This window comes from Gorilla gorilla, chromosome 15, assembly GCF_029281585.2.
Source record: "Gorilla gorilla gorilla isolate KB3781 chromosome 15, NHGRI_mGorGor1-v2.1_pri, whole genome shotgun sequence".
Lineage (NCBI taxonomy): Eukaryota > Metazoa > Chordata > Mammalia > Primates > Hominidae > Gorilla > Gorilla gorilla.
Window position 1 is genome coordinate 86,123,277 of NC_073239.2, and position 12,560 is coordinate 86,135,836.

The 12,560-nt window shown below is 41.0% G+C and overlaps 1 protein-coding gene and 1 long non-coding RNA gene across 6 annotated transcripts in view; one reads left to right on the forward strand and one right to left on the reverse strand.

The window, feature by feature from the left end:
• EXD2 (exonuclease 3'-5' domain containing 2) overlaps positions 1-12,560 on the forward strand; it is a 51,044-nt gene that overhangs the window by 32,019 nt on the left and 6,465 nt on the right. For all 5 annotated transcript variants that reach the window (XM_004055351.4, XM_019010112.3, XM_019010113.3 and 2 more), the window contains 3 exons: positions 5,492-5,748; positions 7,152-7,278; positions 11,384-11,715. In XM_004055351.4, the coding sequence (XP_004055399.2) occupies positions 5,492-5,748; positions 7,152-7,278; positions 11,384-11,715 (716 nt within the window). The remainder of the gene's footprint in view (positions 1-5,491; positions 5,749-7,151; positions 7,279-11,383; positions 11,716-12,560) is intronic.
• LOC115930607 (uncharacterized) overlaps positions 1-12,560 on the reverse strand; it is a 64,496-nt gene that overhangs the window by 27,368 nt on the left and 24,568 nt on the right. Inside the window, exon 4 of the long non-coding RNA XR_008671540.2 lies at positions 8,341-8,565. This is a non-coding gene — a long non-coding RNA (uncharacterized lncRNA). The remainder of the gene's footprint in view (positions 1-8,340; positions 8,566-12,560) is intronic.

Here is a 12,560-nt window from a genome sequence, read left to right on the forward strand (position 1 = left end):
AACAGAATTCATTCTTGATTTTTCTTCCCAAACTTGTTATCCCTAGTCTTCCCCACCTTTAAGATTAAAATCAGTGAGACATTCTTCTCTCAGAGGGTTGTCCAACAGGATGGTGATATGATTGAAAGGCAGAAATAAACAGACAGTATATGTTAAATTTCTTTAATGGCAAAATATATGCAAATCCAAAGAAGTGGTTATACAAAGCAGGAAATAACAGCATGCTATCACAAAGAGGTATAGGTTTCTTTGAGTTACCTATAATGAGGTATAACTGTGGATAAATCACCTGTACAAAATGAATATTCTGCCATGTTTTAGGAGCTATTATTGCCCTTCTCCTGAGGCAGGTGGAGACATTAAATACCTTTTTGATCCCCTGACTCCTGCCTGGTCCTTTCTGGAGACTCTGGCTACATATTTCCTTGCATAACAGGTACAAATAATTGGTGCAATAAAGGCTGAGCAGGTGATTTTCCCAAAACCATCATCCTGTAGACCCAGTGTATTAGTCCATTCTTGCCCTGCTATAAAGAAATAGCTGAGACTGGGTAATTTATAAAGAAAAGGAGTTTAATTGGCTGTGCAGGAAGCATGGCCGCATCTGCTTCTGGTGAGGCCTCCAGGAGCTTTTACTCATGGTGGAAGGCAAAGCGGGAACAGGCGTCTTACATGGCAGGTGCAGCACCAAGACAGTGGGGAGGTGCCACACACTTTTTTTTTTTTGAGACAGGGTTTCACTCTGTCACCTAGGTTGGAGTGCAGTGGCGCAGTCTTGGCTCACTGCACTCTCCACCTCCCAGGCTCAAGTGATCCTCCCACCTCGGCCTCTGGAGTAGCTGGGACTACAGGTGCACACCACCATACCCATCCCCATGTTGCCCAGGCTGGTATCAAACTCCTGGACTTAAGCGATCCGCCCACCTTGGCCACCCAAAGTGCTGGGATTACAGGTATGAGCTACCATACTCAGCCACCACACATTTTTAAACAACCATATCTTGTGAGAACTCACTCAGTATACAGTAACAAGGGGGAAGGGTGCTAAACCATGTATAAGAACTCCATCTCATGATCCAGTGATCTCCCACCAGGCTCTACCTCCAACATTGGGGATTAGAATTCAAAATGAGATTTGGGTGGGGACACAGATCCAAACTATATCACACCCCTACTACCTCCTGAGTCCAAGCTTCAAGTATCTCTCACCTGGACTATTGCAAATCTTCCCTTGACTGGCCTCCCTGCTTTGACTCTTGCGCATGTACAATCCTTTCTCCATACAGTCACCAAAATATTTTTTTAAAATGCAGATTAGATTGTGTCAGTCCTCTGCCCAAAACCCTTCCATTGCTTAGAGTAAAATGCAGATGGCCAGGTGCAGTGGCTCATGCCTGTAATCCAAGCATGTTGGGAGGCCAAGGTGGGTGGATCATGAGGTCAAGAGATCGAGACCATCCTGGCCAACATGGCGAAACCCTGTCTCTACTAAAAATACAAAAATTAGCTGGGTGTGGTAGCGGGCACCTGAAGTCCCAGCTACTCAGGAGGCTGAGGCAGGAGAATCACTTGAACCCGGGAGGTGGAGGTTGCAGTGAGCCGAGATCACACCACTGCACTCCAGCCTGGCAACAGAGTGAGACTCTGTCTCAAAAAAAAAGAATAAAACGCAGATGTCTCAATTACCTACATGCTGTTAAGGTCTTACTTGCTGTAGCTTCTTTCAGCATCTCTGATTTTGTCTCCTCCTACTCTCTTCATCCTACTCTTACGGCGTCTAGCCACATTGGGCCTTAGTTCTGTTGCCTGAACAGGGTAAACTCATTCCTATCTCAAAACCCTGGTCTAAATTTAACTGATACATAAACTCCACAGACTAGGGGTGCTCATTAGTTAACCTGTTCCAGCCCAGAAGATGGTCCCATGTCATTCTTTGCTCTCTGCAGCCTTCATGAAGTCATTTAAAGAATCACAGGCCATTCCAGAAACTATTTTTTATGAATACTGTTTTGTTGGTTTTTCTCTTTTAAGAATACTGAAGCCAAAATGGATTATCCCCTGGCTCCTGGAAGGAGGACTCTAACCCGTTGTTCTCTAAATGAATCACTGAAACAGCAGAGTGTTAGAAATTGTATCTGTAATGATTGTTGTTATTGTTCAGTTAAACTTTGTACTTTTGTGTATATATAACACATTAATACAGTATTATATGTGCGTAATTTATAAATATATATAGTATATGTCTCAAACATTTTCATATATGTTGACTAATTTTAAAAACCCTAGATTAAATAATGCTAATAAGACCACTGGTTTAAATAGTGCTAATGAAATTAAAATGTGTCACTTTTTAATAATGTTGATAAGCCAAGCATTTCTTGTTTCCCATGAGTAGTGATGTCAGGGCAAAAAGACATTAGAAAGCAAAAAGGGGGAAATATGAGAAATAGAGACTAGATATCTTATTCTTTAAGCTAAATTGACTCTCCTAGAAACATTCTTCCAATTATATATTCAATATAAGTTATGTACCTAGTGGAATCATAAACATTTGGATTCCTAGTGAGAAAACTTTGATTATAGTATATTGGATCTTAAGCACAATCCAGAAACATTAAAGACAACTCAATTTACCTATCTGTCTATTATCTAGTTATTTATTTAATGTATTTTATCTTTTCTTTTTACCACTGTATTAACAAGGAAATTAACGTATGGTAGACAATGAGACCTGACTGTAAAGAGGTACAAATATTGAACCTTAGGAATTTGTAGTGAGTTTTATGTCAAATTAGCAGTACTAGCTATTAGAAGTAGAGATTTATAGCTTTTTCTTGGAGAAAGCTGATATCACAGAGGGAAAGAAGTACTCATTAATTTTTAAAAAGGTGATTTGGTCACATCCAGATGAATTATTAGAGAACTGGAACCCCAGTAGTCATGTTTCTCACAGGTCTTTGTAACCTTGGCTGAGCCTCAAGAAATAGACAATGAGATCAAACTGGCACGCTTTCGTGTGAGGATACGAAAATAGCCCTCACTGATAAAGCAGTGCCTAAGAAGGAAGCGTTAAGTCTTTTGTGAGTTAGATCATGGTTTTACTCCGCCTTAGAAAAGAAGTTGAGGGCTAGAGGGCCGGGCATGGTATCTCACGCCTGTAATCACAGCACTTTGGGAGGCTGAGGTGGGCGGATCATTTGAGGTCAGGAGTTTGAGACCAGCCTGGCCAACATGGTGAAATCCTGTCTCTACTAAAAATACAAAAATTAGCTGGGTGTGGTGGCAGGCGCCTATAATCCCAGCTACTCGGGAGGCTGAGGCAGGAGAATCGCTTGAACCCGGGAGGGAGAGGTTGCAGTGAGCTGAGATTGCGCTACTGTACTCCAGCCTGGGCAACAGAGCGAGACTTGGAAAAAAAGTTGAGGGCCAGAGCCCTCCCAGTTTTTTGTTTTATTTTTTTAACAGCAGTTCTTTTGTGATCTTGACTATTTCCTCTGTGTGATTTTGGTCACTTCAATTATGCAATGTACCTCCTGTGATTAATTGTGACACTTTGCTTGAAACATTCCTTTGGCATTTACCATGTCATTTTCTGTGTGTGTAAGCTTGTGTTTATGTGTATCCCTCCTACTCCTCCTGTAAGATTATAAATTCCTTAAGTCAGCACGCTCTCTTCCATTACTTTGTATGCAGCTGTGGCACTGCAGGCCCAGCAGGCAGCTAGTACAGTAGCGAGAGGACCACATTGCCCTAGAGCAGAGTTTCTCAGCCTCCTCGCTATTGACATTTTGGGCAGATGATTCTTTTTTGTACGTTGTAGGATGTTTAGCAGCCTTCTGGCCTTTACTTACTAGATGCCTATGTACTTCCTCCCCACTTGTGACAACCAAAAATTTTTCCAGATATTGCCAAATGTCTCTTGGGGTACAAAATTACCCTCAGTTGAGAACTACTATTCTAGGGACTGGGAAATTTAGGTGATAGTGTGATAGCCCTAGCTTTGCCATGATCTCACCATACTTGGTCAAACTGATTCACCTATATTCCTCTCCTGACAAGTGAGAAGGATTAGAATTTATTGGGTGCTTAATCTGGGTTCTGTGGATAGCTTTAGGGAAATTTTAATCCCTTGAAAATGTATGTGAGTTTTGTATGTACATTTTTCTAGGAATAACATCCTTAGCTTTCAGCATTTTTTCAAACTTATCTATGACCCCAAAAAGATTAAGCCTCAGCCAGGCTCAGTGGCTCATGCCTGTAATCCCAGCACTCTGGAAGGCCGAGGCAGAAGGATCACTTGAGGTCAGGAGTTCGAGACCAGGGCGACATGGTGAAACTTCATCTCTACAAAAAATACAAAAATTAACTGGGCGTGGCTGGGCATGCCTGTAATCCCAGCTACTCGGGAGGCTGAGGCAGGAGAATAGCTTGAACTCGGGAGGCGGAGGTTGCAGTGAGCCAAGATTGAGCCACTGCACTCAAGCCTGGGCGACAGACCCAGACTCCGTCTAAAAAAAAGAAAAAAGATTAAACCTCAATCACTTATTGTATAAAGTTTTTTGTATCTTTTAAGATTTAAAGGACCTAACTTATGCTCAATATACATTTTTTTTTTCTTTTTATGAACGCCATTTGTGACTAGAAAATGCTGAGAAAGCACTTGGTGCTACCTGGATTTATTATATTATCAGGTACCACTTATTTACAGTACTCTATCTTCTACCTCTTTTTAAAAATTGGATCTTGAGTCAGTGATGATAAGGTAAATGACTAGAGTTACCTGCGTGTACATTAGAGAGGCTGGATAATGAAAAGAGGATGTTTATCATTTCTCACTCTACTCCTTGGCCTTTTTTCTTTAGCCTTTTTTTTTTTTTTTTTTTTTTGAGACAGAGTTTCACTTGTCGTTCAGGCTGGAGTGCAGTGGCGCAATCTCGGCTCACTGCAACCTCTGCCTCCCGGGTTCAAGCGATTCTCCTGCCTCAGGCTCCCATGTAGCTGGGATTACAGGCACATGCCACCACGCCCAGCTAATTTTTGTAATTTTGGTAGAGACGGGGTTTCACCATGTTGGCCAAGCTTGTCTTGAACTCCTGACCTCAGGTGATCCGCCCGCCTTGGCCTCCCAAAGTGCTGGGATTACAGGCATGAGCCACCGTGCCCGGCCTCCTTAGCCTTTTAAAACCAGCATGTTCCATATGACTGCCAGTGTATGTCCCAGAGCTCCCCTGTGTCGGCTGGTCGCTGTTTATGGACTTATATTTCAGACCTTGGCGTTTGGGGTTCTCGGTAACCTTTGTTTAGGCCACTGCTTCACAAAGTCCATTGCATTTGTTACTGTAGGCTTATCTGTAGATGCAAACCAAAACCTGGTCAGATGCTCCCTTTGGGAAGTTAAGGATGTACCTCTTAGACTTTTTTGTCACAGTTGTATGTTATGCTCGCTGCTGTGCTCAGGTGTGAACCACAACCTTGTCTTCCTCTGTTGCAGGTAAATTTGGAAGGCAAAGCCAGCCCTCTGTCACTTCTACAAATGGCCTCCCCAAGTGGCCTGTGTGTCTTGGTTCGCCTGCCCAAGCTAATCTGTGGAGGAAAAACACTACCAAGAACATTATTGGATATTTTGGCAGATGGCACCATTTTGAAAGTTGGAGTGGGATGCTCAGAAGATGCCAGCAAGCTTCTGCAGGATTATGGCCTCGTTGTTAGGGGGTGCCTGGACCTCCGATACCTAGCCATGCGGCAGAGGTGTGGTTTATATGAATGCTGGGATTCCTGTAGCTGCGGGACAAATATTTTAGCCAGATTTGTAGATGCCTGGGACTCAATAGTGAGACATGTGAAATTGTATAGGAGCCTAGAGGCTTCTATGATGCATATTGAATTTGTGAGGAGACATTCCAACTTCTGTGAAACTTTGGTTACCTAGAATTAGCCTTTTCAGATCAAACATTACTGAGGTATCTCTGTAAGCTACAGGCTAAAAGCTGGTGGTCCCACTGGCTAAATTATGGCTGCAAAGGGTTTTTGGTTTTCTTTTTTCCCATATGATATTTTTGGGAATTTTTGTTTAAATCAAGAATATTTAATGTAAAAATCTGTATTTCTGGCTTCTCTTGAAATTAGGTAATCTGACTACACTGAGTCTACAGTTCTAGATGGCAGCATTCGGCTGGGTAGCATATGTGCCCTTTAGATGAGCGTGCTCTGTTCAGTTTGCCAGAGTCCCCACCACTCCCATTGTAACCCTGGCTCCTCCTAATAAACCTTTGAGTTTGCAGAGCTTGCTTTAGGCCAAAAATGATGGTAGACCAGCCCTTATCTGGGAGGAAGAGAGATTTCCTTTAGAATTTTATTCCTATGGAAATTTGATTTCAGCTTGTCTTTTTGGGGCGGGGGGTCATAATTACCTCCTCATGTTTATGTATGGATCCTCATTTATAACAACATGGACTGAAACAGCCTCTTGCCCTGCCTGAAGTGACACAGTCACTAAAAGGTTGGAGATTTGGTAAACTAAAAGAAGGCCTGATTAAAATCTGTACTTATCACAATTTTTTAGTATAAAATGAAATTTTATTTTAGTTTGTTAGTTTGGCTTATATAAAGCTCTTATAAGTGAAGTATAATTTTTTAAAGTAATACATTAAGATATTGCTGTGAAAATTAAAACTCTGCGAAAGTCTATGGAGTATAACAGTAAAAGCCTCCCTTCATCAGGCCCTCCTTTCTTTGGCACCAGCTCCCCAGAATGCCACTGTCGCTGTGTGCTGTTAGAGGCAGCGTGGATAGAGGCTAAAAGCTGACTCGGGAGCAGACTGCATGGGTAGGAGTCTCAGTGCTGCCACTTGCCAGCTGTATGACCTTTGGCACAGTACTAAGCCTCTCTGTTCCTCAGTTTCCTCATCTGTAAAGTAGAGTTGATAATGTAGCCACCTCACAGGGTTGGTGTGAGTATTAAATGAGTTAAACTACAGAAAGGATTTATAAGGTGTTTCACAAATAGATAACAAGTTATCATTTTCTTTGATGTCTAGTGAGATTCAGTATGTTATCTCTGTTTATTGGCCATTTATATGTCTTTTTTGATTTTCTTGTTCATGTCCTTTGCCCGTTTTTGATGCATGGTTTTGTTTGTTTCTTTCTTTTAGAAACAATTTGCTCTGTAATGGGCTTAGCCTGAAATCCCTCGCTGAGACTGTTTTGAACTTTCCCCTTGACAAGTCCCTTCTACTTCGTTGCAGCAACTGGGATGCTGAGACTCTCACAGAGGACCAGGTACTTCTTATCAGAGTAGTTGAAGAATGGAAAGTCATTGTTTCTGAAGTATAACTGTTTATAAAATTCGAATTCTCAAATATAGTATAAGTATTGGATGGAGATGCCTTAAAATAGATTCATTCTCTGGTGATACTCCAGCTAACTGGTCTACAATAATCACTTAAATGAAGGATAAGAGTCCTGCTTTTGTTCTATTTTTGAGATGGAGTCTCACTCTGTTGCCCAAGCTGGAGTGCAGTGGTACGATCTTGGCTCACTGCAACTTCTGCCTCCTGGGTTCAAGCAATTCTCCTGCCTCAGCCTCCTGAGTAGCTGAGATTACAGATGTGCACCACCATGCCTGGATAATATTTTTAGATTTTCAGTAGAGATGGGGTTTCATCACGTTGGTCAGGCTGGTCTCAAACTTCTGACCTCAAATGATCCACCCACCTCAACCTCCAGGTGTGAGCTACCGTGCCCGGCCAAGAGTCCTGATTTTTTTTGAGCATTTACTATATGTTGGGCATTTCAGAAAAAGGGATTTTTTTATGAATACAAATGTATAATTTAAAAAAATATATAGTGTTATAAGTGTGTAGCAGTTATAACTTATTTTAAGAAGCAGTAAGTAGTTCCCTGCATTACCTTTCCCCATTCCTAATCCTTCTTCCTTCTTCTCCTCAGAGGCAACCACTTTCATTTCTTTCTGGTAATTATCATTATACTTCTAAATTACATGCATGCGTTATTCTTTCTTATTTATTTATATTATCTTTTGACATCATACTATGGGAGATACGGTTTAGTACTCTTGCAGCTCCCCTGTCCCCAGACAAATACTTTTCTTCCCCATCCTCCCAATTTAGGTAAATCATCATTTTTATCAGGTTAATATCCAGTATTTATATTATTTATAGCTGAGTCACATAGTAAACTGCAGTTACTTTTATTTCCCAGGATTAATAATTAGTATTTTGTTTGCATAGTGTTCCATGTACCTATTATTTCCACCCCAGACTCCTTATCAGAACTATGGATCTCCTCTGGGCTGGTTCAGACACACGTCAGGTCACTTACTTGTTTCATTTTCCCTTGGAGCCTTCTCTCCTAGAGCCCTCTATCATCTGGCTCCTCCCAGGACGGAGTGCACTCTAGGCCTGCTGCCCAACTCTCATCCTGGAATTTGCATTTACCATCAGCCTGGAATTCCCTTCACCTTTCTCTTTCATAGTAGATCCTCTGTTTTTTAAATTCCATGTCTTCTTCCTTTCTTGCCTTGGCGGAGTACATTCATAACAGTTTCTTGAGAAAGGGAGCATGAGCAGTAAAAAAAAAAAAAAAAAAAAAAAAGTTAGTAACTGTCTTTTCTCTCAGGTGACTTAGTTTCTCCACAGATGAATCTTCTAGTATTCTATTCAAGAAGTGTAAGCCCCACTGCCTATATTCCAGTCACTGAGTGGGGGAAAGGTGCCAGTGGTTTTAACATTCAATGTGTAATCTCTCCCTTAATCCCCCTTTCTTCAGGTGACATTTTGTCCCTCCCTTCAGTTTTGCCTGGTATTACCAGGTCCAGATCCTCTGTGGTTTAACCATTATACGATTTAAACTTTTACTGTCTTTTGGGTAGGGGAGGGATAGTTGTCTGGCCCTGTGCTGTAAAGGAGGAGATCAGGGTGTAAGTGTTCTCTATAGAGATTTCACCTTATTCTTCTGTTTTCGCCCTTGCCTTCACAGATACCTGGTGTCTCCATTCCTTACGCTTTCCTGGTCTCTGTGTTCAAACTCATTTGAACTTAGGCTTTTTGCCATACCACTTGCATAGGCCTAGTTTCAACCTTGCTTGCCGAGTCAGTTACCACTTGTTCATCCTTGAGAAATGTTAACTGGTTTCCAAAGTAGCTACACCATTTTGTATTCCCACCAGCAGTGTATGAGGGTGTCGGGGTTCTGCATCCTTGCTGACATTTGTTATTGTCAGTCTTTTCCATTAGAGCCATCCTAGTAGGTATGAAGCGGTATTTCATTGTGGTTTTGATTTACATTTCCCTTGTGACTAATGATGCTGGGCATCTGTTCATGTGGGTATTGGCCATTTGTATATCTTCCGTGGAGAAATGTCTATTCATACATATCCTTTGCCCATGTTTAAATTGGGTCATTTGTTATTTTATTTTTGAGTTTTAGGAATTCTTTGTATATTCTAGATCCTTTTCAGATAGATGATCTATAAAGTATTTTCTACCATTGGTTGTTTGAAGCACAATAGTTTTTAATTTTGATGAGCTCCAGTTATCAGTTTCTTTTTAAAAATCTCTTCCTTTAATTGCTTATGCTTTTGGTGTCATAGTCAAGAAATCATTGCCTCACCCAAGGTCATGATGATTGGCTCCTATATTTTCTTCTAAAAGTCATATAGTTTTAGCTCTTGCATTTAAGTCTGTGATCCATTTTGAGTTAATTTTTGTGTGTCTTGCGAGGTAGGGGTCCACATTCACTCTTTTGCATGTGGACCTCCAGTCATCCTAGTACCATTTGTTTCTTTATCATTAGAAAATAATGTGTTAAAGGGAACTCTGAAGTCTTCTCATTCAAGCACACATTCTTCTGTGGGAAACAGTCTGCTAATAGATATGTAGATTGTTGGATCTAGGTGGAAAATTTTATCCAAACTTGTTTGACTCTAAAAGTATAAATGATCCTTACTAATAGAGTTATTCACTGGCTTGGTTATTAAAGGTGAAATAATAGAATTTTAAAGTCCTTACACTTTTTGTTGGGAAAAGCTATTAATTTTAGTTTTTTTAAATTTAATTTAGTTTTTTTTTAATTAAATTTAATTAATTTATTTATTTATTTTGAGATGGAGTCCCACTCTGTCGCTTAGGCTGGAGTGCAGTGGTGCGATCTCAGCTCACTGCAACTTCTGCCTCCCAGGTTCAAGCCCCAGGTTCAAGCGATTCTCCTGCCTCAGCCTTCCGAGTAGATGGGATTACAGGCGTGTGCCACCGCGCCCAGCTGATTTTTTTTATTTTTAGTAGAGATGGGGTTTCCCCATGTTGGCTGCACTGGTCTCAAATTCCTGACCTCAAGTGATCTACCCGCCTCAGCCTCCCAAAGTGTTGGGATTAGAAGCGTGAGCCACCACACCCAGCCGAATTTTAGTTTTGACCACACTACTTTTTTTTTTTTTTTTTTTTTTTTTTTGAGATGGAGTCTTGTTCTGTCTCCTAGGCTGGAGTACAGTGGCACGGTCTCAGCTCACTGCAATCTGCGTCTCCTGGGTTCAAGTGATTCTCCTGCCTTAGGCCTCCTGAGTAGCTGGGATTACAGGCGTCCACCACCACACCCAGCTAATTTTTGTATTTTTAGTAGAGACAGGATTTCACCACGTTGTCCAGGCTGGTTTCGAACTCCTGACCTCAGGTGATCTGTTCGCCTTGGCCTCCTAAAGTGCTGGGATTACAGGTGTGAGCCACCGTACCTGGCCCACAGTACTTTTCTTTATGACCAGCTTGCCTATCACCAGTTGCTTAGGAGAATGACTTACCACTATTAAATAAGTAAATTCCAGGAATGGGCCCTGTGACTTTGATTTGAGGCCCATGTTTGAAACTTATTTGTTTTCTTTGTTTTCAATATCTTATTAATAGATATGGCAGGTCATTTCTGATTGACAGTCACACAGGCCTCTTAATGAATCATGATTTCAGCCATTCCAAAGGATGACTGCCTCCAAAGTGAATTTCATGTACTAGTTATCAGGCCTTTGTTAACTACCCTTCCCCCAAACTTGAGAGAAATCTGTCCAGCAATTTGGTAGCAGATAGAAACTTCACTGATTTATATAGGTGAGGATTTTCCAGCATTTAGAGTAAGTCATTATTTTAGCTATTTTAGTTAAAAACATAGGGAACATGAGAGTTAATCATACTATTCAATTTACTTTTGTGTAGTTTGAAAATTTTTATAATAAAAAGTTTTAAGGAAGTATATGGTGCCCAGGTTGTCGTACATTTTGAATTAGGATCCTGAGAGTTATCTATTTCTTTGTGATTGACTTTGAAGTTGTTCTCTCTGGTTTGCCTTCCAGATTCCACTGATCTCTGACTTTTCTCTTCAGGTAATTTATGCTGCCAGGGATGCCCAGATTTCAGTGGCTCTCTTTCTTCATCTTCTTGGATACCCTTTCTCTAGGAATTCACCTGGAGAAAAAAACGATGACCACAGTAGCTGGAGAAAAGTCTTGGAAAAATGCCAGGGTGTGGTCGACATCCCATTTCGAAGCAAAGGAATGAGCAGATTGGGAGAAGAGGTTAATGGGGAAGCAACAGAATCTCAGCAGAAGCCAAGAAATAAGAAGTCTAAGATGGATGGGATGGTGCCAGGCAACCACCAAGGGAGAGACCCCAGAAAACATAAAAGAAAGCCCCTGGGGGTGGGCTATTCTGCCAGGTAACTGAATCACTCCCTGTCTAGTAAAGAGTCAGTGACCCAGCCTTAGCAAAGGGTGTGATGCTTCCCTGGGGTCTGGGGAGAAGGCTTGTAGTAGGGGAGCAGCAGCTCTCCAGGGGTTAATCTTGCTTTTTCTTTCCATCAGAGACGTTTGGTCTCTCCTTTGCTTTATTTGTGTATTTTTCTCCTTTTCCCTTATTTTACTTTTTTATTTATTGACAGTTGGGGTGGAAATGAGGAAAGCTTAGCTTAGTTCTGTCATTGACCCTGATGTGACCTTAGGCCTTAACTTCTCCAACTGTAAATGGGGATATAATTATCATTCCTTCCTTGTTTCAGGCTAGCTGTGGAAAATAAATAACATGCAGTGCCTCATACTTTTCAGGAGAAATGCATCATCTGATTTCTTGTTCATATGTTATTTGATTATTTAGAATGACATCCAGCTCCAAGAAAATGTTACTCTCTAGCCAGTGAAAAATGTCCTGTATAACTTATCCCTCTATTGTAGGAAGATGACTAGTAAGTACTTTGGAGCATAAATTTGGTCCCCGTAGCAAAGTGTCTTTAGGAATTAATTGGATGATTAAATTGAAGGAAGTGTTATTGCATGTGAGTTAGAAGTAAATCCACATGGCCCTCATTACTTTGGCTTGAACTTTTAAATTTTTAATGTACTTTGTTTAATCCAGTGATTTGGCAGTTTTCTTGTTGCTTGGTTCTTTTTTGCATTCACAGCAGAGCTGTGTGTAAACCACTTGACACACTCCCTAATGTCCTAGTCCATAAGTGTAAAAACTAGAGGCATAAACTCATTCATTTTTAGTTCTGTTTCCTAGCCCAAT